This window comes from Pseudorasbora parva, chromosome 8, assembly GCF_024679245.1.
Source record: "Pseudorasbora parva isolate DD20220531a chromosome 8, ASM2467924v1, whole genome shotgun sequence".
NCBI lineage: Eukaryota > Metazoa > Chordata > Actinopteri > Cypriniformes > Gobionidae > Pseudorasbora > Pseudorasbora parva.
Genome location: NC_090179.1, coordinates 32,949,291 through 32,973,679, shown reverse-complemented (window position 1 = coordinate 32,973,679; position 24,389 = coordinate 32,949,291). Strand labels below are relative to the sequence as shown.

At 37.4% G+C, this 24,389-nt stretch overlaps 2 protein-coding genes across 2 annotated transcripts in view; one reads left to right on the top strand and one right to left on the bottom strand.

Moving 5' to 3' along the window:
• Positions 1–17,840, top strand: part of mipepa (mitochondrial intermediate peptidase a) — a 29,864-nt gene extending 12,024 nt beyond the window's left edge. Inside the window, exons 16-19 of the mRNA XM_067451791.1 lie at positions 16–132; positions 7,121–7,242; positions 8,521–8,594; positions 17,123–17,840. Of these exons, the coding sequence (XP_067307892.1) occupies positions 16–132; positions 7,121–7,242; positions 8,521–8,594; positions 17,123–17,223 (414 nt within the window). The 3' untranslated portion in view covers positions 17,224–17,840. The remainder of the gene's footprint in view (positions 1–15; positions 133–7,120; positions 7,243–8,520; positions 8,595–17,122) is intronic.
• Positions 17,841–18,435: 595 nt separating this feature from the next.
• tnfrsf19 (tumor necrosis factor receptor superfamily, member 19) overlaps positions 18,436–24,389 on the bottom strand; it is a 37,045-nt gene continuing 31,091 nt past the window's right edge. The window contains exons 7-10 of the mRNA XM_067451790.1: positions 23,058–23,180; positions 22,752–22,854; positions 21,690–21,934; positions 18,436–18,963 (exon numbers count right to left, since the gene is read on the bottom strand). Of these exons, the coding sequence (XP_067307891.1) occupies positions 18,959–18,963; positions 21,690–21,934; positions 22,752–22,854; positions 23,058–23,180 (476 nt within the window). The 3' untranslated portion in view covers positions 18,436–18,958. The remainder of the gene's footprint in view (positions 18,964–21,689; positions 21,935–22,751; positions 22,855–23,057; positions 23,181–24,389) is intronic.

Below are 24,389 nucleotides of genomic sequence, written 5' to 3'. Positions count from 1 at the left end.
TGTTTATATCTTTAGGTTTTCTATGCAGTCCTGGATCAAGTTTATCATGGAAAACCACAAAATAAATCAACAACAGATATCATGATAGACATCCAAAAGAATTATTATGGCCTGCCATACGTCGCTAACACAGTAAGTGTGTTTTAGTGTTTCATTTGAGTATAAAAATATCATTTGGTGCAGTGTTTTTTTCCTGTGTGTGTGTGTGTGTGTGTGTGTGTGTGTGTGTGTGTGTATGTATATATGTATGTATATATACACAGGGCTTGACATTAAAGGGATAGTTCACTTTGAAATTAAATTTTGATATGTTTTAGCTTACCTCATGGGCAGCCGAGATATAGGAGTATTTGTTTCCCCAGTAGTTTCAATTTTGATCATTTTAGGTCAAACCGTTCTTGTCTGTGCCTCACCACCTCAAAGAGCATACACAGAGAAGTCCAAATTAAACAATCCCCCATCGTAAGTACACACTGATGGCCTAAGACACGAAACAAGCGGTTTGTGTGAGAAAACGAACAGTATGTGTATCGTTTTTACCTCTTGTACACCACTACGTCCGACTGATCTGAGGGCGCGCGTGCGTGTTTCCTGTGGTATGATGTCGTTCATCAGCTGATCAAAAGTTTAAGACCATAAAAAATTACTCAGTAGTGAGTAGCCCCACCGTTCTTGTTGATCACTTCAAAAAATTGTTTCGCATGCTTGATGCGACTGTTTCCAGGAGGCTGGTGGGAGGGTTGCTCCATGTGGTGAAGATGGCTTCACGAAGGGCATCCATGGTCTGGAACTGACGTCCATTTTTGTAAACTTCCCTTGCCATCCATCCCCAAATGTTCTCAATGGGATTTAGATCAGGGGAACACGCAGGATGGTCCAAAAGAGCAACGTTATTCTCCTGGAAGAAGTCCTTCGTCAGGCGGGCTTTGTGAATTGCAGCGTTGACCTGTTGAAAGACCCAGTCATTACCGCACAGACAGAGGCCCTCGGTCAAGAGGGATGCCCGCTGCAACAGATCCACATAGCCAGTCGCCGTTTGACGCCCCTGCACAACCTGAAGCTCCATTTTCCCATTGAAGGAAAAAACACCCCAGATCATGATGGAGCCTCCTCCACTGTGCCGTGTAGATAACTTCTCAGGTGGGATCTCCTTGTCATGCCAGTAACGTTGGAAGCCATCAGGACCGTCCAGGTAAAAAAAATTCTCGTCAGAGAACAAAACTTTCTTCCACTTTTCAATGTCCCATGTTTGGTGCTTCCTTGCAAATTCTAAACGGGCAAGTTTGTGTCGTGGGAGGAGACGTGGCCTTTGAAGACGTTTTTTGTTCTTGAAGCCCTTCTCTAGCAGATGACGTCTTATGGTTATTGGGCTGCAGTCAGCATCAGTTAGGGCTTTAATTTGGGTTGAGGATCGACCTGTGTCTTCACGGACAACCCGTCAGATCCTGCGGCTCAGTGCAGGTGAAATCTTTTTGTGTCTACCACTTGACTTTTTTGTCCTATTACTCTCGGGATTTTTTAAGAAATGTTAAATGACTGTCTTACTGCGTCCAACCTCAGCAGCGATGGCGCGTTGCGAAAGGCCTTGCTTGTGCAGCTCAACAATCCCGCCACGTTCAAAGAGAGAAAGCCTTTTTGCCTTTGCCATCAGACAGTATGACTGCTTGAAGGAAAATGACATGAAAGCCATATTTTTGTGCAGATTTGACCTTTTTATGGCTATAGTCTTAAACTTTTGATCAGCTGATGAATGGCCTGTTTGAGTTTAAATGCAGTTTTCAATAAATAGCCTACTCTCTATTTTTTGTCTCTTGCTCCTGTTTCTTCTTTTGGCATTTTGAAGCAGCACTTACAACCCGGTTATGATCCACAAGTGCGAAATGTGTAAAACTTGCAATGCATCCCCTGGTCTGAAGATTTTGTTCAGAAGTGTAGATGAATAACAAATTCTTGTTGTCGATATGGTATTGGACTGGCAGCCAGTGCAAGGAATGTAAAATTGGTGTAATATGGTCTCGTTTGCGGCTACACGTGAGTAGACGGGCAACTGCATTTTGGACCATTTGAAGGCGAGAGATGGAAGAGAGAGGTAACCCAAAATAAAATACAAAGAATTACAGTGATCAAGCCATGTTGATATAAAAGCATGAGTTGCTGTTTCGAAAACTTTGAAAGAAAGGTTTGACCTTAACTAACAGCAAATATGATAACTGGCACTAACTATGGTGTTAATTTTTTTGTCTAGTTTAAGCCCATTATCTGGGTGAAATCCTAGATCTTAAACATTAGAAATAAGACAATGAGTTAGTGCTGAATTCAGTTTGGGTACTCTTTTGACCCAAATTGAATGATTTGGGTTTTATCGTCGTTAAGTAGCATGAAATTATTTGTAAGCCATAGTTTGAGTTCATGCAGGCAAGCTTCCAATCTCTTGTATGGCGAGTTATCTTTCTGTTTAATAGGTATATAAAGTTGTGTAGCATCCGCATAGCAGTGGTGCAACACCTCGAATTTATGAATCCAACTCCTGAAATGGCTTTAAAGGGTTAGTTCACCCAAAAATGAAATTGATGTCATTAATGACTCACCCTATGTTGTTCCACACCTGTAAGACCTCCGTTCATCTTCGGAACACAGTTTAAGATATTTTATATTTAGTCTGAGAGTGTATCCAAGTGTATACACACTATACTGTCCATGTCCAGAAAGGGAATAAAAACATAATCAAAGTAGTCCATATGTGACATCAGTTAGTTAACTAGAATCTCTTGAAGCATCAAAAATACATTTTGGTCCAAAAATAACAAAAACTACGACTTTATTCAGCATTGTCTTCTCATTGTCTGCATTTGTTTTCAAACATCAAATAAAGATTCAAACGGTTATGAATCAGCGGATTGGTTCATTATTGATTCATGGCGCTGATTCATTACGTTATATAAAATATCTTAAACTGTGTCCCGAAGATAAATGGAGGTCTTACGGATGTGGAACAACATTAGGGTGAGTCATTAATGACATAAATGTTATTTTTGGGTGAACTAACCCTTTAATGAAATAACGTTGAATGATTTATATAATGCCCCTAGAAATCATTACTGCACAAAAAGCACATCTCCCAAATGTAGGTGGTCCGTTGCCCTAAAATGAAGTGATCCATTGACGTTATTGAAATTAATGAATGTTTGTGAATCTTTCCTTGACTAATCCTTAATAACAGCTTATACTCCCGCTTCTGAAGTACAAAAACACATCAACACACCAAGGTAGTTTAGTTTTGGCCCCTTTCCTGTCCTGTGGTTTTCAACACAGACACTGCACGGTTAAAGGATTAAAATGCTTTTCTCCGCTCCCCAGCCCTTTTCGGGGGCCTTTTTTGCAATAACAAAGCAGAGATATACTTTGAAGAAGTGCTCCCTGGGGGAAATATTTGAAACTCTTCTTTCAGAGTCTTTTCCGAAGGGAAAACATAGTTTGAAATGCTTTTCTCAGCACTACGGCAGCTGCAGAGATGGCCGCCTGAGAGCCGGAGCGATCTAAAACACATATTTTATTTCGGAATAGCCTTCATAAACCATTCATCCTGGCCTGTAATTATGTGGAGCCACTGGGAATCAGGCCTCCCCCCAACTCTAAATATTCCCCTCTCTCTTTAATTGCTTCAACCGTAATGTCTTTACCATCATCTAAATCACCCAGCTTCCCCCTTCTTATCCGTTATTACTGCCTCTCACGGGAACGCAGCTAATAGTATGCGTGTGTCCTTCATTCCTGTAGGATGCATGTTTTATTGACTATTAAAGAACAAATGAAAGCTTTCCTCAGTCCACATATGGTCGTAAAACCCTCGGCATGCAATTCTATTGAAGTATCACAGCTGTTTTGACGCATTATATCGTTGAAGATATAAAACTAGATTTTTACCTGACAATTTTTTGGCTTGACAATCTTTCCATGACACACATAGGAACATTTTAGCTGTCCCTCCTTCAGTGTTCGCAAAAGTTTTGAGTTCAGTAAGATTCAGAAGTAAGTCTCATATGTTCACCAAGATGGCATTTATTTGAACAAAAATACAGTAAAAAACAGTAATATTGTTAAATATTATTACAATTTAAACCAACCATTTTCTATTTCAATATATTTTAAAATGTAATTTATTTCTGCGATGCAAAGCAATATTTTCAGCATCATTACAGTCTTCAGTGTCACATGATCCTTCGGAAATCATTCTAATATGCTGATGTTGAAAACAGAAGTTGTGCTGCTTTATATTTTTGTGAAAACCATGAAACATTTTTGTTCAGGGCTTTTTGATGAATATAACGGTCGAAAGAACAGCATTTGTTTCATTTAAGGATTTATTTTGCCCACTAGGGGGAAATTTAAGTCTTATTGCTGAACAAAAATAGCATACATCAATGAGCTGTAAAATTTGAGGTATTATACCACAAATTGCACAGGACGACTTAGGCACCAAAGGTTCATACTGAGGATAGTATATAATAGTATAATAGTGATACTTGACCATTAATAAAGAGTGTGGCCAATGATGGAGATGATTAATGAGAGAGACAGACATATTTACCGTTGTTTGACTTTTGCTGACGTTGATTCGGTTTACAAGGGCATTAATAGTGTTCTGGAAGATAATGTCAGCTGTTAGAAACATGGACCAGATGGAGGTTCTTGTCCTGTTGCTAATATTTGGGAACATTTGCACAGTGTTACATTCCTCTGGCCGCTGAGATGCATGATGGGATGCTAAAAGCGTACATGTCCAAAAAACCATGGTATTACCTTGTTAGAGTTGGTTAGATTTTTATTAGCTCAAGGCCTTTATGCAAAGTAGTATAAATGCGATATTTATATAAATGTAGATTTTTGCCTATAAATGTAGATTTTGAAGTATCTTGTGGCCAACAGCCTGACAGAACCCATCTGCAGGGAAAATATTTCCATAACCCAATACAGATTTTAGGCAAGTGTTGATAGTCAAGTAGCTGTTCTGTTTTGCTAATGTTTCGCTTTCAGATGTTACTTATCTGCAGGAGTGCGTTTGGGCTTACTGAAGTCATTAGGGGCCATATGGGATATGTCTTGCTGATACTCTGGGGCTTAAGTCTTTATTCTACAGCAGTTTCACCTTCCTCAACCATAATGTGTCTCACATAGTGCTGTTTACACAACCCTGGCTCTCTTCAACAACCTCGCAGAGAAACACTTACACACACACATTCTGCGTAAGAACAGACTGTCCAGCATGTCCCTTCTTACTAATCATTATAGCCAGATGTATTTGTGGAGTCCTTAATATTCTGTAGCAGGATAGCAATGCTTTTATAATGTACAAAAGTATATAACACGTGTATCTGTGAGATTCCTACTTTCAGGAGGTTGTAACACTCTGAGGTGAATCATGTATTAAGCGAACTGCAAAAAAGGCCTAATGTGCCTAATGTTTCCCCGGCCCGTGATAGGAGAGGAAGGTATAAAGCCTACTTTGTTTAGTTTGTTTCTTGTGTTGTTTTTTGTTTAATTCTTGGCTTGTTTTTTGTTTGTTGTCTTGTGTTCTGGTTTGTTTTTTGTTTCTTGTCTTGTTTTTATATTTCTTGTATTGTTTGTTTGTCTCTTATTATGTTTTGTTTGTTTCTTGGTTTGTCTTTTGTTTTTTGTTTTGTTTGTTAGTTTTTTTGTTTGTTTTTGTTTGTTGTAGTTTTTTTTGTTGAGTTGAGTGGGGGGTTTTTTTGTTGCTTAATTTCTGGTATTGCTTTTGTATTTGTTTTCAGAATCACAATCAAAAAGAGCTTTATTGCCAGGTTGTTTGCACGTATGAGGAATTTGTTTTGGTGACTGAAGCTTCCACAGCACAAACAGAATGACAGTGACAGGACAATAACATATAATAAGTAATTGTAAATAGAAAATATCAATATACAAAATATATATATATTTTAAAATACACAATATACATAAATAGACAATACACAGTATATGTTTGTACATGTATGCTATGTACAAATGCAAGGAAATGTAACTAAGAAGTATGGTGTATAAATAAATAAATGTATAAATAGTGGAGTATTGCACATGTTTATTGAATGTTCATGAGATGGATTGCCTGAGGGAAGAAACTGTTTCTATGCCTGGCCGTTGTGGTGTGCAGTGTTCTAGCGCCAACCAGACGGCAACCGTTCAAAGAGGAAGTGGCCTGGGTGTGGGGGGTCCAGAAGGATTTTGTTTGTTTGCTTATTTTGGTTTGTGTTGTATTATTATTATTTTTGTTTTGTATGTATTTTTTTTTTTTTTTTTTTTTTTTTTTTGCTTGGTTTTTAGTTTTGTTTGGTTTTGTTTGTTAGATACAGTAGAGAGTCAACAGATTGCGTATCCTGCATGAGCACCACGGCTGTGCCGAGACATTGCGAGACCTCTAAAACAACTGATGCAACAGAAAATAACAAAAACTTATTGCAGATTTTAATGTTTTAGTAGCTATGTCAAACCTGTAATTATAGTGATGAAGAATTTCTTTCATCATTCTGTATATTTAATGGCAGTTACAGTTGACTTTTTGAACCCAGCTATGTTAGACTAGCTGTAGCTATAAACTGATTTTATCGTATACCAACAGGTTTGTTGCCCCTATTTACTGTCAAATCAAGCGTAGTGTGCTCGGTTCATTTCCTGCAGGGATAATGGTTACTGCAGGTGTCTAAGCACGTCTCCATCCCTGAGTGATGCGTTTGAACTGCTGAGCTCTTTCAACACAGATCGAGCCTGTGTTTTTATGGCAGAATATTTCCTCAGTTTGCACCCACCCAAAAGATTATCACTGTCTTTAATTTAACTCAGAGTAAAGTAACCATGGGAAAGGGCTTTGCACCATTTGGGCTTTGGGAATGTAAATATTTAGCGATGAATATGGTCCTGAAGGCATTGTGGAAATACCTTAACTTGACTGTTCCATTTAATTGGGTCACAGTTGCAGCTGAGATATTGAATGTTGTTATTATCAGCATGTTTCCCAAGTTAGGAAATAACTTGGCAAGCATTTACAGAGATGTAACAGGAATATTCCTACGGCAGCTTGTGATTAGTTCACCTGCACCTGTCTCTGCAGGCCTGGCAGCTGAGGTTCAGTCATCTCGTCGGCTATGGGGCGAAGTACTACTCGTACCTGATGTCACGGGCCGTGGCCTCTATGGTGTGGAAGCAGTGTTTCCATAAAGACCCCCTCAACAGGTTTGTGAAGTTAAATCAGCCTTGCATCGCACGCTACAGTTTTGTTTGTACACTAAAAAATAAAGGTTCCAAAAGGGGGTTTTAGGGGTGATGTCATAGAAGAACAATTTTTGGTTCCCCAAAGAACCTTTAGTGAAAGTTCAGGGTTTTTTAAATTATTTTTTTATATACAACTTAACTCTCTCCCCGCCATTGACTGAATTTTACGGCTTTCTGTTTTCACTGTTCTACGGTATAGGGGACTTTTATAGGCTTAAATTTGCTAAATTTCATTTTTATTTGAAACTTACCCACATTCAAGGGTTAATTAAAAAATTCACAAAGCTAGAATAAAACAGGGGCTGTACTTTTTTTTAGGGTTTTTTTGGATATATAGCATGTTCAGATATTCATAGAACAAAATATTCTGGGGGACGCAAAAATTGTGTTGTGGATTTTTTCAAAAACAAACCGTATTCATTAAGAACCTTTTGTGCAATGGAAAGGTTTCAGGGATGTTAATGGAACTGTATGTAAGAAATGTATTTCAATTAATCATAAAATGGCCCTGATATGTCACTAGACATTAAGAAATCATGTAAATTTCAAATACTTATATCACTGACAACAGTAGTCCAGCCAGGATAGACATTTAAAAGTTGTTGTTGCAGCCCTCAACTGATGTTGATGTTTTGGCCTGAAGCTCCACCCTTCACCTATCGGCCAATCAAAAAGTCAGTAGTGTTACAGGTTGCCAGATCTGCTCTAGTTACCACAGCTGCAGCTATGGGGCACACAGGGAGCTATGCAGCAGGGGGGGGGTACACCTGCAGTACCATTTTTGGCCACAATCTTGCACACACTTCCTTTAAAGATTCTGAACCATATATGCCATTTATAAAGAACCTTTATTTTTTGTGATTGCAAGCATAAAAGTCATGAAACTTAACTAATGAATGATTTCTGTATGCCATACCATTTAAATGTGTAAAATGTGAAATTACAATATGTGATAAATAAATGTTAACATGTAAGAGTGCACAAACATGGAGAGGGCCTCAAAGTTAACAGGCACAGACTGAAAACCACAAAACTCCTGTTTTCATTTCATGGGGTCTTTCAAAATACCAGGATATCTTAACTACTCCACTGTGGTTTTGTTCTTTAGCACTTCCTTTTGTTTGGACAGTTTTGGACATGTCAGGCGGTTAGATGGGGAACATAAGGGTTTATGGGCTTGGATTGTGGGAATGATGCTGGTAGTGTAAAGTAAACCTCTGTCTGCTCACGTTGTTGCAGGGAAACCGGAGAGCGTTACCGTAGAAAGATGCTGGCTCATGGAGGAGCGAAGGAGCCTATGCTGATGGTGGAAGGTAAGAAAAAAGTCTGCACCTGAGAAAATGAACACAAAGTTAGTTCAGTTCAATCACTGCCATTTTATTTTCCCTTAAAGATTTAACATCAAAACTGACCTAATTTTCTGACTATGTTTCTGGTTTTATATTAAATGATTATTCTGTGGATGTTAATTATGAAGAAATCATCCCATTAATGTCACAATGTAATGACATAATAATAGCAGATAAGAAGCTATCAAGGTTGAATATACCTTGATGGGTATCTACTAGATGAAAAAGTTCCCAGCCCTGGTTTTTACCCATATGAGCAATATTAATTATAAAAATCTGTATGATGCCCCTTACGAGTCCAATATCTCTGAAGCACATTTTGATGGACTTTGATGGTTTTACGGTTACAATTTGTTATGCAAATGTTTCAACAATGTTGCTGTTGGGGTTTGAAATCAATGAAAGGTTTTCTAACTTCATCCATTTCTTAAAAAGTTTGTTTACAAAAAAAGACAAATTAGATTTCTAAGTCAGCGTCTGAAGCATATTTTGATGGACTGCGGTGGTTTAAAGTCTTCTAGCACTCTTTCCTTTTGGTTGGTTTTCATGAAAAGATTTTTAATGAAGTGAGGATCCAGATTTAGTTTTAAAATGTATATATATCAAAGGTAAAAAAGAATTGTATAAAAAAAAAATTTTTTGTCATATATAGATAATTTTATTTATTTATTAATATACATTTTCCACTCGCAATGAATATAGCCTTTGTAGCTCATGTGGTGCTAAATCATAAACCAGCAATCAACCATATCAGTATCTGTATGAAATTATTGTTATCAGAGGTTTTAAACAGTGATTTATCTATGTTTTTATTGTATGTTAAAATGTAATACTATTATATTATAATTTCATTTCAAGCATGTGGTTTCGCCAAAAAATAAAAAGCCAAAAAACAAAATCATTTAATAAAATAAACGTTAACTGATTTTTGAAAGCATAAACATGTGCTAAAATAATAATAATAATACAAATAAATAAAAATTAAACATTAAATGAAAATGTTTAAAATGTAATCTCTATTTTTTATTTACTTGTATTTGATAATGACTTAATTGTTTATAATACTAGTTGTTGTTGTTTTTATATATATATATATATATATATATATATATATATATATATATATATATATATATATATATATATATATATATATATACATACACACACACTCTCACTCTCTCTCTCACACACACACACTTGTGTATTGGTATTACTGAAATATCTGCATCAGTGCGTTCATATGCTTATTTTCTGATTCCTTAACCACTTATATATTTCATTATTAACGGTCCGGTTCAGAGGGGTCCTCCTCAGTGTGCCGCCGCCCCCCTCCTCTGGGCCGGATCGCAGTGGAAGTGGAACAAGAGCCACCCTAGAGAGAGCCTGTAGCCTGGGCTGTTTTTATCTGCTGGTCTCCTTGCTCTGAGCTGGCCGGATCCCAGGCCTCTGGTGCTGAAAAGTCCAGGCTGGATTAGATGGCAAAGCAGAGAGGGGAAAGTGACGGACTGACGGCCATGCTGACTGAAGCCCTGTGTTCTCCAGCCATGGGCGGCACAGAGGCGTCTTTCATGGCCCTCAGCTTTCCCAGGGACCGAAGGAAAGACTGAAAGAACAATAGCACAGTCGAGCACCTGGGCTGGGATATGTTTTAGCGCTGTAGCACACAGATGGTGACATGCAGGAGTTTTAGATACAGGATCACAGGAAGGTCGGGTTCACCTTGCTTTCAGATGTTCTTTAATGGGGTTTCAATTCAAATAGTGTTTGGCCTTTACCGCCATTTACACATTTCATTCATATACAACAATATGCAATCATAAAGGATGGCAGATCTTATAAATAACTAGATTCTCTGGATTAGACAGTGAAGGAAATGTAGTGGTTGAATGGGCAGTAAAACAATACTGGTTTGCCTAATTCTGTATTGATAAAATGCTGCCTGATCATTGTCCTGATTCAGGACGCTCAATACACATATCGTCTTTTCAGTCCATTGTCACGTGTCCAGCGTAAAGACGACTTTTAGTTGTTAAATGTATGGAAGGAAGGCTAGACAAATCCCAATTCATAATGCAAATTTTGTGATATCATTGCTGTTGGGTTTTGAAAACTCAGCATTCTATCAGTGAAAATTAATCTGTTGGGGGTTATACAGTTCTTGAATCATGCTATAGATCATTTTTTTTTAAATCTAAACATAATGTCGCTTTGTTCTGACTTAAAGGTATAGTGCACCCAAAAATGAAAAGCTTTTCTTCTGTTTCTTTCTTCTGTTGAACATAAAAGAAGATATTCGGAAGAATGACGGTAACCAAAAATGTATGGCATACTATGGAAGTAACACAATAGTTTTACCAGAATGTTTGAGGAAACCAATACATTGCTGCCTTCCGATTTGTATATGTTATATCATACACTATTATAATACATATATGAAATAATAATATTATATAACATTAAAAGGAAGTTTAACTGTTTACACTACCATATGATGCATTTTGTTACATTTTTGAAAAATGCATTAAAATAATCAAATGTGACAGTACAGACTTTTATTAAAATATGAAGCACAACAACTGTTTTTAACATTGGTAATGATAATACGTTTCTTAAGCATTAAATCAGCAGATGTGAATATTTCTGAAAGGATCATGTGAAACTGAAGGATGGAGTGACAATGCTGAAAATTCTGGCACTAAGACGTAAGCAGCAGATCCTTCAAGTCCTGTTAGTTGTGAAGTGGAGCCGCCATGGAAGGAACTTGTTGGTCAAGCACATCCTACAGATAGTCATTTGGATTGAGATTGGGGAATTTGGAGGCAAGGGCAACACCTTGAACTCTATAATGTTCCTCAAACCATTCCTGAACAATGTGTGCAGTGTGGCAGAGTGCATTATCCTGCTGAAAGAGGCTACTTCCACCAGGGAATACCATTGGAATATGCCAGGACACCACCATCTCTCAGGACCTAGAGTGGTACAATCACATTGAATCCATTGTGAAAAGCAGAGGTTGTACTTTGTTCGCCAGTTGAGGAAGTTCTACCTTCCACAGGAGCGCCACCAAATCAGACATCATTTGTTAGACTACAAAGGACAGTCTAAACTAAAGGATTATTGGTGCTCTCCTGCACACCCTCCAGGACCTGTACTCTTCCAGAGTGAGAAAGAGGGCAGGTAAAATCATCACAGACTCCATTCACCCCGGACACCACCTATTTGAACTGTTGCCGCCTGGATGACGATTCAGATTTCAGAAAAGGACATTTCCCTCTTAAACAAAGGAGTGATGAATTGAGAAATCAACTTTCCCTTGAGCTTTTGATATAAAAAAGGTTATGGTAATATAAGATTATCCTGTAAGTTTCAGAGCTAAAAACTTCCCTGTTAGTCAAAGAAAAGCTGTTATAGACACAGAGATTTTATATCAATCTCTCCTCTCCCTGAACTGACAGGGGAGCTTAAGCTCATCAAATATGCAAATCTTATCCAATCCTAGCCGTGGGCGTTAACTTCCATTTTTTGCATTGACTTCCATAGTAGGAAAAAAAAACTATGGAAGTCAATGGCTCCAGTTAACTTTGGTTACTGACATTCTTCAAAAAATCTTCCTTGTGTTCAGCTAAAGAAAGAAATGCATACAGGTTTGAAACAACTTGAGGGTGAGTAAAGGATGACAGAATTTTCATTTTAAAGTGAATTATCCCTCTAAAGCTCTTTCCGATTCCATTGTCATGAAGGTCTGCAACAATGTGCATCCCACAGTGCATCCTGCTGCCATCATTTTCCCAACGTACACGTACACAGCCGCCCATGTGATGTAAAAGAAACGGGACTTATCAGACCAGGCCACCTTCTTCCACTGCTCCAAGGTCCAGTCCCGATGCTCACGTGCCTATTGTAGACACTTTCTATGGTGGACAGGGGTCATCATAGGCACACTGATTGGTCTGCAGCTACACAGCAAGAGTGTGCTGACACATTCCTCTCATAATTGTCATTAACTTGTGCACAGTAGACCTTCTGTTGGCTCGGACCAGACAGGACGGCCTTCTTTGTCCTCATGCATCAAAGAGCCTAGAAATTTTTCACTGATTTTTAGCTTACTATCTAGTCTACCCAGACCTTAATATGTTGCCTTGTTAGAAGATCATCAACGGTATTCGCTTTACCACGGACTGGTCATAAAGTTTTGGCTCATCAGTATATAGTCTGTAATGGGTCAGGAATTTAGAAAAAAATCTTAATTTAAGTAATGAAATTAATGACATTTACGTGTAAACTCCTTGTACAGACGATCAGATGTTACTTGTTACTGTTAGAAGTGCACTTTGGATCATCTCAAATAATGCTGGAGAACATGATCTTCAGGTTTTGTTCATGTACCTTAAATGCTGCTGTCAAAGCAAAAAGGTACACACCAAATCCTAACCATTCTTTCATTTATATTTTTTTGCTAATTTTTCATCTTTACTTGAATTGACATGCTTATTACTTCTTCATTTGTAGCAAAAATAACTGCAATAAATAAACCAAAATGCAAAATGGAAGCAAGTAGAACTTGGAACCTCACTTTATATTATAACTAATATTATTATAAATAATATTTGTAAAAAAAAAAAAAAAAAAAAAAAAATTCCCACATGAAAATGTCACATGATTCGTGTGCATCATTCTTGAAACTTGAGCTTTCTTTTTATTTTTTGACAAAGCTTTAAGACCTCCAGTTTTAATTACAGAGTCAATGATGAAGTAATTTCAGCCTTCAGGTAGATCATGAGCTTACTGCTTTCAACTCGCGACATGTTTCAAATAGTTACAAACGTCAAAGCCATGGAGAAACCAGAAAATCTCTTCATCTGCTGGGAGGGAGGCTGTAATTATCTTCTTAGTCTTTAAACATTGCTCAACCTGAGTCTAAGCAGTATGCATGGAGACCAGGACTACTGGAACTCTTGTAGGAACGCATAAAGAAACATTCAACTCGAGAGATTTGGTTGCACAATTAAGACAACCAAATAGTATCTTGTGTCAAGTCCTCATTTGACCTCTTGATAACCCTGTCCTCTTTCATATGTAACCCAAACCAGCACTACCTGAGTCATGTTCCACCATGTCTCGCTGTGCCCGCGTAACTGCACAACCTCAAGGTGTGGCGTACGGCGCAGGAGCCAATGAACGGCGTTTAAACAGGGATTAATTGAGGAGAGATGAGCCTGCCTCACTTTGATGTGTCCTTTAGTTTCATCATCCTCCAGTCTCAGTCATGAGCTTTTCTGACCAATCACAGAGAGCCTCCTCATCCTCTTGTTCTCTATGGATAAATGAAGCTCTCTGTGAAGGAAAGGTGTTTGAAAAGGCACGTCGGACATTCGTTCTGTGGTTGACCTCCATTTCAAAACACACACAGCTGGATTATTCAGGGCATCTTGAAATAGAAAGTCCCTTTGATTCGTAATAAATCACAATGCACCTGCACTGATAAATATGGTGACTTTATTACATCCATCCCTGCAAATGTTTGATCCTGTCAACCGTGCAATCATGTTCCCACAAAAAAGATGAATTATTCCTCTGTGGTAAGGTTAAACATTGGTATACATTTTTCAGTTATATATGTATACACTGATTAGGCATAACATTATGAATAGGTGAAGTGAATAACACTGATTATATTGTCATCACCTGTTAGTGAGTGGGATATATTAGGCAGTAAGTGAACATTTTTGTCCTTAAAGTTGATGTGTTAAAAACATGAAAAATGGGCAAGCGTAAGGATTTGAGCGAGTTTGACAAGGGCCAAATTGTGACGGCTAGACAACCAAGTTAGAGCATCTCCAAAATTGCAGCTATTTTGGGGTGTTTCTGGTCTGCAGTGGTCAGTATCTATCAAAAGGAGTCCAAGGAAAGAACAATAGTGACTCGTGTGGTCCGATCAAACAGGCGAGCTACTGTAGCTCAAATAACTTGAGAAGTTAATGTTGGTTCTGATAGAAAGGTGTCAGAATACACTGCATTGTAGGTTGTTGCGTATGAGGCCACATAACTGCAGACCAGTCAGAGTGCGCACGCTGACCCCTGTCCACTGCCGAAAGCACCAACAGTGTGCTCGTGAGCTTAAGAACTGGACCATGGAGCGATGGAGGAAGGTGGCTTGGTCTGATGAATCAAGTTTTTACATCACTTGGATGGCGGGTGCGTCGCTTACCAGGGGAACACATGGCACCAGGATGCACTATGGGAGGAAGGCAAGCCGGGAGAAGGAAGCCTTGGGTCCTGCCATCCATGTGGATGTTACTTTGACAGGTAGCAACTACCTTAGCTTTGTTGCAGACCATGTACACTCTTCGGTATTCCCTGGTGGCTATGGCCTCTTTCAGCATGATAATGCGTCCTGCCACAAAGCAAAAATGGTTCAGGAATGGTTTGAGGAGCACAATGATTTTGGAGCACAATGAAGTTTGAGGCGTTGACTTGGCCTCCAAATTCCCCAGATCTCAATCCAATCGAGCATCTGTGGGATGTGCTGAACAAACAAGTCAGATCCATGAAGGCCCCACCTCCAAACTTACAAGACTTAAAGGATCTTCTGCTAACATCTTGATGCCTGATACCACAGCACACCTTCAGGGGTCTAGTGGAGTCCATGCCTCAATGGGTCAGGGCTGTTATCAACACAATTTTAGGAAAGTGTTCATAAAGTTATGCCGGATCGGTTTATACACACAATAAGCGGATGAAATGTTGATGCAAGCTTTTAGTTTTAAGATTGCACACAAACATTCACACATTTTAACTGGTCTAATTGATTTTGATTCGATCATTCAAGAGCTCAGAAAATGAAAAATAGCCCAACTCTTTACCATCAGGAATATGAAGCTCATTCCTTCAAATGTATCTAATATCTTTATTCTCACTGGATATGGGTCTTAATTTGTATGTTCATGGTTTTGAAAATAGAAAAAAAAATGTGAGTCTGCATAGCCTTGTAGTTGAATCCCCTCTAGAGTGATCTCAGGAAATGAACATCATTATAGAAAGTGCCACTGAAGCTGGAGACGTCTAGTCCTGGTGTGATTTATTCAGAGATTAAATAAATAGTCCACGTTACATCTTCAGCTGTCTGAAGAGCATCTGTGTCTGTAACAGTCGGCTTAAAACAACATGAGGACAGTAAGGTGTTCAGATTGAGGTGCGACTGCTTACTGTTAATGCAGCAGCCTTTCTTTCTTTCCTCCTTTCCTTCTTTCTAGTAGTACTTGTGTCTTCCATGCCTAATTCATGTCCAGTAGGTCAGACACCAACTATTTGGCAGCTTGTGCTTAAAAATCTACCAAATCCGGATCACAAGTCTATGGAGCCCCTAAGGGGACATGGTGATGGGGGGGAAATTAAATGGAAGGAAAAGTTCACACAATTTTTATCATGGAAATAAAAAGAGCACATCTGCACATTTTCTTGGGGGAATGCAATAGTTTTGCAAGAGAGCCAAATGTTTTGCAAATGAATGCGTAGTTTGTCTCGCAAATGCTTTGCAATGAGAAAGCAAAGTTTCTTGGTGGAAAGCAAATATTTTAAAGAGAACACAAAGTTTCTCTGTGGTAAGCGAATGTTTTCATGACTAAGCCAAGTTTTCCTGGGAACTCCATACCATTGTGAGAAAACGCAAATGTTTTGCGAGAGAACGCAGGATTCTCTCGGGGGAACGCAATAGTTCTGCGAGAGCACAAATTTTGTGAGTGAATTCAAAAACATTGAAATATAATTTTTCCTCCCATCTCACATCTCATCACCATGTTCCCGTAGGAGCTCTATACAAATCTACATCTGCTGTATAAGTCATTATGAATTATAACAAGGTCATTTAATCAAATAAAGCCATTGTGACTTAGAACAGAATCACAATCATATGATTGTCAAAGCAAATATGTACACTACTATATATATTTATCTTGATTAATTCGTTTTGTTGCGCAGAATTTTCATTGGGAATAATGTGGGTCAGAGTTGCATGAGATTTTAGTGCAGCCTGTTACTGTGTGGACTTGGCCTCCTCTGTGTGCGTGTGTGTATGTGTGTGTGTGTGTTTTAGAGGTGACCTGTGCAGGAAAGAGGGGGAAGGGAGGAGGGACTATTTACATTGGCAGTTCTACAAGGGGAAATGAGCAGACTTCAAAGCACCAGCAGAGAGGAATTGTAAATCGAGTGTGCAGAGTTTAGCGCTGTTATTGGCTGCACTGTGTTCACTGAGCAGGACAGAAAAACAAATGTGTCAACCTGTGGAAGACAATATTGTCATAATGTGGCACGGGGAGATACCGCTTCTATGCCATAATAAATTCTGCTCAGATTTACAGTGCTTCTTTGAAGTTAACATTACTCGAGGCAAAGTATATGGTAAACATTTACCTAAACATTAACGCAGGAAAGTCATCCTGCTAAGAATGAAGGTATGTAACTGGAATTTGCCCCTCTTGTTTCATGTCCAGGCATGTTGCAGAAAAGACCCTCCATCGAGGACTTTGTCCACGCCCTCGTGTCTGATCTGGACCCTGACTTTGAAACTTTCATCATGGACTCTGAAGGATGAGCATGCTTGGTGTTAAGTTGAGTGGTCTTTCGAAAATTGCGTTCGGTCTGTAAACTGCCTGAACGATCAATATTAATGTATTGGGAAGGGAAGCAATTCATCTAACAAAATGTAATGATCTCACAACTTTGAATGAGTTATTGAATTTCACAAAACCCGTTAATAACTTATCCAGAAAGAAAGTATAATTTGTTTCAAGAAAATTCTTTTTTTGCATTGTCACATTTTCATAACAAAAAGAAATGCAGATTAAAAATAAATACATTTAAATAAAAGTTATTCTTTTTAATTTATTTATTCATCAAAGAAAAAAAAGGTTATAGGTTATAAAAAGAAATATTAAGTTTTTCCAGACTGGAGTAAAGGCTGATGAAAATTAAGCTTTGCATCACAAATTTGATAGTATATTAAAATAGAAAACCATTATTTTAACTGTAATATTTCACAATATTAAAGTTTTTCTGTGATCAAATAAATGCAGTTTGTTTTGATGAGCATAAGAAAACTAAGAGCACGAAACTTCGTTCCAAAAAATAAAAAATATTAATGTTTGCGCAAACATTACTTTTTTTAACATTTTTGAAAGAATTTTCTTCTGCTCATCAAAACTGCATTTCACAGAAAAATATAAACTATATATATAATATACACAAATTTCGCAAATGTTTCGCGAGAGAAATATTATATATATATATATATATATATATATATATATATATATATATATATATATATATATATATATATATATATATATATATATATATATATACATACACTCCATCTGGATGGAAACACGTGTGATGCTTAATATTTCTATTTATAACCAATGACACTTTTTAGGATTCTTTGATGAATAAATCAAATAAAAAGAACAGCTTTTATTTATTTATTCTGCATTTCTTTCTGTTATGAAAATGCAAAAAAATAATAATCTTGAAACAAAATATACTTCTGATTTTTGAATAAAATATGACATGTTTTGTGATATTCACCATGTGATATAAAAGAGGGTTAATATTGTTGGATAGTAATTAAAGACGTAGTACTGTTTGTTCTCAAAAATAATTGTTCTCAGATGTGAATTTATTCAGACATTTTTAGTATATATCTAAAAATACAATGCTTTGTATATTAGACTTTGTATACCTGCAAGTGTTATGGTTTCAGATATTTTTGCGTGCCATTATATTTCCATTAAAACACTCAAGCAAATCTTGTAAAGTTTTATTTACAAATTCACCAAGTTCACCAACCATCAATACAAAAAGCAAGAGTGAAGGCACAAGATGAGTATCTACATTATAAAAAATATTGTCCTTCTATTTCCTATAATACAATATCTACAATTCAGCACACTGGAGATCACGCACGCATTTTGATCTGTGGAACTGGAATGTACTGCAAAGAGTCTGAAAACCATTCGGGTCGACTGCAACTAACACCTGCAGCCAAACCTTAACCTTCAACCCACCTGAAGAGGCAGTCAGTGCTGGGGTAAATTACTAAAGGTTTCCTTACAAAAGAGAATCTTTCGTCTTGCGTGGTTTTGTTTAGACATTAATAAAGTCTCTTTAGACCGCTGTTGACAAGCGTCACACACTGCTGGAGAAAGACGGCGAAACACACGTTCTCAGTGTGTGTGGCCTGATGTAATCTGAGGTGGGATCTTCCTTTGCTCTTTCTACCTCCAGAGTGGTTCTCAGAGGCCAACAACAGGTGAGATAAGAGTAGGTCATCCTGGAACAAGACAAAAAGAATGCAAGAACAAACATGTTAATCGCTTGGCACTGAATCAGTCAAAGTAAATTCAAACTTGTCTCGTGATTTTCTTAATTTATTTGATTTAGCACAGGCACAGAAGAGCAAGATTTGACCTTGTCTCTTAAAGGGATAGTTTTCCTATTTATTTATTTTTATACAATGGAAGTGAATGGAGACAAAATGACAAAGCACTGCAAAAGTAGTCTATATGACTTGTCTGCTATATTCCAAGTCTTTTAAAACCATATGATGGTTTTGTGCGAGGAATAGGATATTTAAATTATGTTTTGTTATTCACTGAAAATGTTTTGCATGTTCAAATATTCAACTCGAATTAAAAATTAAAGCTTGCATAAATTATGGTGTATGTACAGAGCAGTGGTGTCATGGCCACAAATTAAGAATTGGATTCTATTACTTATGTATTCATGCCCTCGTTTAAATAAATAGTCAAGAAAAATCTTGACCTGCTCTTGTCGTTCCTAACCTGTATGACTTTCTTTCTTCAGTGGAATACAAAAGAAGATATTTTGAAGAATGTTGGTAACTAAACAGTTTTGGTTCCTATTCTTCCACTGTATGGACATAAAATACAATGGAGGTCAATGGGAACTGCAACTGTTATTAACATATACATACAATATTTTTGCATTTTTTAGCTTTTATGTTGTTTTTTTATTCGTTTTTTTTTTTTTCGTTTTACAGTTTGACAACACTAGTCCCAATTCATTTAATTGTATAGTAAACTTTATGAACAATTTCATCCTTGTTCGTTCCAAAACAGATTTAGAGCATTTCCTTTTTGTTTCCTAATCTCACATGTCAAGATTAAACATGTTAAAAAACAGAAATCTATTTAACCATATAATTCCAAACATCTTGATTTATCTTGTTAAAAAAAAATTCTATACTATCTGGTGACATTTTGAAGGGTAACAAAGTAGGAAAGGCATGACTTCACGTGTTTCACACCAGCATGTTGTTTGACAATCAATGGCCCTTTTATGTGTTTCAAAGGAAATTGAATAATTTGTTCCTTTCATGTTCAGCTTTTCACCATAAGGCTTTTGTTTCCTGCGATCGCGAGTGTTTACACACACCACCCTCTGCTCTTGATGGCATGGACAGTTTGTCAGACGCTCATTTACTTTGGCTCTCGTGAACGAACACAGAAGCGGAGTGTTTCAACATCTCAGTTTCCAATCAGCTCAAGTCTTGAATTCTGTCTAATTTCTGTTGCGAAATGTTGTGTGTGTTATTGTTCAGCTTATGAAGAAAATTAATAATAAATCCCAGACTTCCCTTGATTTAATTTATTTATTGATTTATATTGATTTCAGAAAAACTTTAAAATTTGTTTACGTTGTGTAGATATCATGAACTAATTCTTTTGCAGCAATTATTAATCTTGGCTGTTAATTTCTACATATACACTACCATGCTAAAGTTCAAAAATACAGTAAAAGCAGTGATATTGTGAAATATTACAATTTAAAATAACTGTTTTCTATTTAATATTGTGGGAACTGAGAGATTTTTCTTGTCTGGCTATCACCAGACCAAGCTCAATTTAAGATTGAACATTGGTCTGGGGAGTCTGCTCTGTATTTTCTACTGCACAAGAGGTGTGATAAACTGGCATTATTCAATTAACTCTATACGCAATTGGATAGTCCTTCAACCAATCAGACCACAGGAGGCATGATCAACAGGCAACGACCCATAATTTTTCTCTATCTGTCATCGTGTCAAACCCGTCAATAGGGCGGATAAGCCAGTCTGTGATTTGTTTCCGCAAAAGTGTATCAGAAGCAGTAGAAATCAGTGTGCAGTTTTTCAGAATGAGTTGCAGGGCGAAATCAAATCGCCGACAGATCAGGCTGGGTTTACCCAGTCTAACATTTTTCATTCTTTGATGAATAAATATTTCAAACTATATTTATATGAAATAGATACTTTTTAAATGTCTCAATTGTCACTTTTGATCAAATGAATGCATCCTTTCTGAATAAAAGTATTTATAACTGACCTTAAATATAAATTAGCATTAGTAATTTATAATGGCTTTTTAATTGAATTTTAATAATTTATTAATAATGCACAATGAATAATAGTGTAATTCTGTCATAAATTACCCACTCTCATGTCGTTTTAAACCAGTAAGACTTTTGTTCATCTTCAGAACACAAATGTAGATCTTTTGAATGAAATCGGAGAGATTTCTGTTCCTCCATTGAACACTAAGCAACACTTTGACGGTCAAAAAAGCACATACAGATGTCATAAAAAGAATCCATATGAATCGAGCGTTTAATCTGAAGTTTCTGAAGAGACACGATCATGAACAGATTGAACTTAGGTTTTTATTCACATATACTTTGCTTATTAAACCACACTTAAAGTTGCAATTGAAAGTACAATGTTAGAATTTGCATTTTGTGTACTGGTAATGTATATTATCAAAATTGTTTTATGTTCCGTTAAATGATATGGTCTATATTTCCTATAATTCTTTGTGGCAGCATGGGAATATGCCCAGAAAATCCCATTTATTTAGATCCAAAACATTTAAACATCCTAATTATGACTTCCAAACTCTCAAATAGAAAATTCCCAGAAATCTAAATGCAGCATTGATTCACAGATAGTTCATCCCTGTAATACATCACTCTGCACGAATTACAGTATAATGCATCACTCACCTTCAAATGTAGACAGCTGCTGCAGTAGAGGCCGACTGTTTGACCCATCCTCAGGTTCAGCTGTGCTCAGGCCTGAGATCTGCAGGTCACGCTCCTCGTCCTCTTCACACGATGAACACGTCTGTGTGGACTCTGAGGCGCGCTGGAGATCGGCTGTGGTTGTACTGGTCTGAACGAGTGGCCAGGCCTCATCCAGTGCACATCCCACATCTGCCTGGCTGGTTCCCAGGGATGGGTTTACCAGTCTGTTGAGACAAAAAGACATGGAGTTCAGTGGAGATGTTTAAGGGAGAGTTCACCCTAAAATGTGTATTTAGTCATCATTTATTCATCCTGGTTTGGTGAAAAACATGTCACGTTTTTATTAATCTTGATTGTTCTAGACGACTGGTAGTGAACTGAGGTGCTAATAGGGTCTCATGAATGTGCACCACGTACAGAAGACGGTCAGGATTTTTTTTTTAAAGAAACATATCACCCAAAAACGGTGAAGGTCATTAATTACTCACCCTTGTTTTGTTCTAAACCAGTAAGACTAGTAGTGGACCTCCATTAAGTGGGCTGTTGTGGGCTTGTCATTAAAAAAAAATTAGATAACTGATGTATTTTCCCACGAGCCGATATGTTAGCGGTCATTGATAGTTGTAAGTCTCCCACTACAACTAACACAGCAATAAGCCTATGTGTGAACTGATATTAGGCTAATATCGTAGATCTACCACTGTATTGGGTTTTGCTCAATACTATGTGGAGAAGCAAGATCATTTAATAATTATATTACCATGTGGTAGTGAACCTCTTATAATTCATATTTAAACAACTACGGCTTGTGTTGTTGGCCAGATAAAATGACAGAGAAAAGAAAAACTGACATAAGATAATTTTCCAGTGCACTAAAACACCACAAGTAACATTTTGGCAGTATTATTTGTGTCTCCTTCAAAAAATTGCCCTTGAGAAAAGGTATGTTTATTGCCCCCCCTGAGCTGTTCGATGAAATTTACGTCCATGCCAAAGCTGATCCTTTAACATCATGTAAATGTGAACGGTTGAAGGACCCACCCTTCATTGATACTGCTCTGAGAGTGAAAGGGCCGACTCTCACGGCCACGGCTCTGGCTCCAGGTGTCATCGCAGCACAGAGACGGGATCAGGTGTACAGGACCTGGAAAACAAACCAAACATGAATCTAATATCATGACAATCAACATTCCAGTACTTTGTGATATTAATAAAATGCTCATCTGTCAGATAATTACCGGCTAACTGACATGTTTGGACTCGTCCAAGAGCTCCAGAAAGAACACAGGATTCCTCCGTTATATTCCATCGTATTAGTACGACTTCTAAAAGGTGTGTGAAACTCACCGCAGGTCTGTCCTGATCCGTGACGGCAGTGACAACAGGGCCGATGGGAAAACTCCAGAACTCGCCGATCCAGACAAGACAACTCTGAGCCCACATAAGGACCTTCATGGGACCTCAATGATACTGAGCCATCGCCACATGAAACAACAGCAAAACAAGCATTAAAATAGCCTGAATCATGCTACATTTCCTGTACCACACAACCTCAGCAGGCAACAGTGACATGATAAAATACTTTAATACTGAATACATTATTGATGTAAAAAATCACACAAATATCTTTTTTTTAAGAAATGAATACTTTCAGCAAGGATGCATCAACAGTGACAGTAGAGATTTTAAAATTGTCTGTTGAACTTTTTTTATTCAACAATTTAGCTTTGCATCACAAAAAAAAAAAATCCAATTGTGATAATATTTCACAATATTACTGATTTTTTTCTCAAATAAATGCAGCTTTTGTGAGTGTATCTTTCAAAAAAATCATTACTGACCACAAACTTGTTAGTGTAATTATTAATATTAATAATCTAAACTATAAACAATCCATCTAGAAATATAAGCTGTGTCCCAAATGACACTACTCAAACGTGTAGTGTATGAACTTGTCATTCAACATCGGAGTCTGTGCTACCATTCGGTGCTAACTGACTAGAGAAAACAGAGACAATAAGGCTGTTGTCTTTCCTTTTGATACAGCTAGGAAAACTTCCACACTCATAATGCACTGGGCACGTTGCCATCCAAAACCACTCCCACTGGTCTGCTGTGGAAACGCTTGACCAGAGCCAAATATCACCTTGCTTTAGTAGGAAATACCACTTAGCAAACTTTTAGTCATAATGGTGTCAACTTTAGAATTCAGAGAAAACGTTTAGTGGGAGTGAGTTACTTTAGGTTTTCAGTGAAGGATCCAGGGCATTGTAGGTAGTGACTAAAGGCTGCAAAGAATCATAAATGCAGATTGCAGAGAGAACGCTGCAATAGAAAAGTAAAAAAAAACCTCAATGTTTGTAGTCAACATTTCAAACCAGATGACAGCAAACACATGGTTTTAGGCCAAATTGAGCGGAAAGCAAGAAACTGCCATTTTCACGAAAGCCCTGGAGCTGTCAAAAGTCCACTGGAAGGTGTGTTTTGCATCATACAGCGGACTTTTGCCGACAAATAAACGTGAATTTCTCAGTCCAGGTAACACGGAGAACAAGTAAACAAGAGTGATTAGAAATTCTATCTATTTAATAGCCATAATTATAAAATTCTACAAATATTCCACAAGCTTTATAATCATAAACCACGTCTTATACTAAAAGAGTGATAAGCATCAGAGGA